This window comes from Austrofundulus limnaeus, unplaced genomic scaffold, assembly GCF_001266775.1.
Source record: "Austrofundulus limnaeus strain Quisiro unplaced genomic scaffold, Austrofundulus_limnaeus-1.0 Scaffold713, whole genome shotgun sequence".
Taxonomy (NCBI): domain Eukaryota; kingdom Metazoa; phylum Chordata; class Actinopteri; order Cyprinodontiformes; family Rivulidae; genus Austrofundulus; species Austrofundulus limnaeus.
Window position 1 is genome coordinate 58,892 of NW_013953115.1, and position 3,073 is coordinate 61,964.

Sequence of the window (3,073 nt, forward strand, 5' to 3'; positions counted from 1 at the left end):
AAACTAAACAGCCTACAGTATTTTAACAGTCTTTATTTTACAGTTAAAATATATGTTTATCAAATAAAGTCTAAAATTACAACTAATCAGGGATCCCTTTACATCCATGGAATCCAAGTTTGGTCATACTGGTGGGTCATCATTCCATCTCTCAGTGTGTGTGAACCATGTAGCATCTTGGCTGAAAGAAAAAAGTCAATACTAAAGATGTCGTGCAACGGGTTGTAACTGAGCTTTTTGTTGGGAATGGCTTTTACCTAATGAAATACTATGTTTTAGTTTGATTTGTAAAATTGATTGAAATACAGTTTTTGTGCTTATAAGGCCATCATGAATTTGGTTGACTTTAAAAGTTGTACAGTTGTAGATGTACAGCTCCTCTCTACACTTAAAAGGCTAAAATCCAAAAAGGAGACTTTCCTGCTGTGAGAGAACAGTGCTAACAACACTGCTGTGCTGTGCTCTTCTCATTCCTTCTAGTGTAAATTATCACTAGTTTAGCAACTAATATACCTCACACAGTGTCACACTTATTAAAAGATAAGAAAATTTAACACTAATTATTTCTTTATGGCTGTCAAACTGTACAACTCGATAATGACTGTTTCCTCAAGAGTGAACCGTTAAAAAAATCACTGTTTGAGTATATGACTTTTCACTTGTCATTATTCAGCTGAAACAAAGCCTATGGGCCAGCCTACTACATGAGACTTTCACAACTGAATGTGTAAAAATATCCTCATAGAATTTAAAATACTATTTAGAAAGTAGCAGCTGTACAAAAATAAAACTTCTGCAAGTCTAGCAATAAATAATAACCAGACTGTAAATAAATAAATAAATAAATAAATGGAATATGATACTGTTTTTGTATCAGTTAGCTTTTTTCAATGTTCATTTTTTAAGCATATAAATACACATGAATATGTGTAAAATGGATATTTGTGAAAGGTAACTTTTGCTGTTTAGACACAGTCATACATTTAAAGGACATTCTCTACAAAGAAACATACTTTTCTGAATTTATCCTTTTATGTCATTTAAAATATATGTAAACACGATGCTGTTTCCATAAATATCTTAATTTACATAAAACACTAAAATTGACCCAAGATCCTGTATTATCTATGCCAGTCCTCTTTGGTGATACTGTAATACTACAAGAAAAATATACCAGCAGAAAACAAGACATTGTGAATGTACAGTAGGTAAACTTACACTCTGGATATGAACTGTACATACAACCAAAAGATCTGAGAATGTCAACTCACTGCATATGACCAACTCCTGTTAACTTCTACACATCAACCTGTGAACTCCAAGGTTATAATAGTTTTGGATTTTTCGTAATAGTTTAATTTTATTTCATTTTGACTTTTTCTTTTAATTCAATTAGTTTTTTTTACAGTGATTTGCTAGATTTATTAGTTATTATTGCATTTTTAATGCTTAGTTTTAGTTGAGTTTAGTTTTTATTAGTTCTAGTATTAGTGTTTTGGTACCACTTTACCATAAGTCTCCCCTTTATTGAGGGCTTATAAAAGTTTTATAGATAGGTTATTAATTTATCTGTAAACACTTTATAAATTATTAAAAAGTGTTTATTATGCATTAATTAAGGATGAGAAAGAGACAAAACTGTCTGGTTTATTGCCAAATAGTGAGACAAATCTGTTCATATTACATCTAAAGCTGCTACATTAAACATTTCAGACTAGGTTTCTACCTTGTAAGCACAACAATGTATAAACACATATTTTACATATAATATTGTACTGTATTACTGCATTATTATTCCAATACATTAATGTGCTGACAAGGCAGAAACCTAGTCTGAAATGTTTAGTATTTTAGATGTAATAAGAACATGAACAGATTTGGCTCACTATTTGGCAAGAAACCAGATAGTTTTGTCTCTTTCTCATCCTTAATTAGTGCAAAATAAACACTTCTTAATGATTCATTAAGTGTTTACAGATGAATTAGTAACTATTTATAAGCCATAAGGGGAGCCTTATTGTAAAGTGGTACCAGTTTTTTTTTTTTTTATAGTTTGAATAAACATATTTGCCAATGCATCCTCAATCTTGTGATGTTCCTGTGAGTTAAGTAACCAACAGCTATTTGGCTGCTAGTTAAAGCAGTCTGTTATAGCAACACCTTCCTAAAATAATTGTGTAACTCAATTTTGCCAACTAAAAACTTGAGCGATTATTTTAAGAGATCCACATGTCTCAAAATAAATTCACAAACACTAAAACTAAGGATATTCTATCTATAATTTTAGCTATTTTTAGTTAGTTTTGTAAAAGATTATACAGTTTTAGTTAGTTATCGTTTTCTCATTTTATTAGTTTTTATTTATTTTAGTTAACTAAAATGTTTTTTTTTTCAGTTTCAGTTTTTGTTATTTAGTTAGTTTTACTATAATAACTGGTCAACTCACCTGATGGTGTTGAGTTGCCATTTCAAGCAGTTTAAAACTTGGAACTCAATGCTCTCCAGATTTAGGGAGTCTCTGGATGAGAACTGAAAAGCTCTTCAACCACAGAAAAGCAGTTTAGTTGCCTTAAAGTGCATTGATTTTGTATGCAATGAGTTGGCTTTGCAGAGAGTTGATCAACTCCTGTTGGAAGCTGATTAAAAAATTAAAAAGAGCGTTTTAAGTTTCTAAAAACATTTTTTGTACAAACAAAAGATGAAAATATTAAACTTTTTTGTGTTACGACAACAACAACATCATCATTCCCATGTGGATGGCCTCTATGTATAATTCCTCTGCCCACACATACCCCATGAATTTGGCCGATTCATCAAAACAATCCAGAAGCACAAAGTTTTAAGTTTCAGTTTTTACTTGTGCTTGATAAGAAAAAAAAAAAGGTTACCTGTCCTCTACTACAGTTTCTACTTTAATACTGCTGGTATTCTTTACAGAACAAGAACTGAAACAAGACCGACCAGTAGATTCTACAGTCCAGCTGGAGGACATGATGTGGGATCAGGGTAATGACACACCATCAATAACACACACACACACACACACACACACACACACACACACACACACACA

The 3,073-nt window shown here is 31.4% G+C and overlaps 1 protein-coding gene across 2 annotated transcripts in view; it reads left to right on the forward strand.

The window, feature by feature from the left end:
- dnajc24 (DnaJ (Hsp40) homolog, subfamily C, member 24) overlaps positions 1-3,073 on the forward strand; it is a gene marked incomplete in the record, with an annotated part of 15,062 nt that overhangs the window by 8,669 nt on the left and 3,320 nt on the right. For both annotated transcript variants that reach the window (XM_014028040.1, XM_014028041.1), the window contains 1 exon segment: positions 2,938-3,006. In XM_014028040.1, coding sequence (XP_013883494.1) covers positions 2,938-3,006 — 69 coding nt within the window.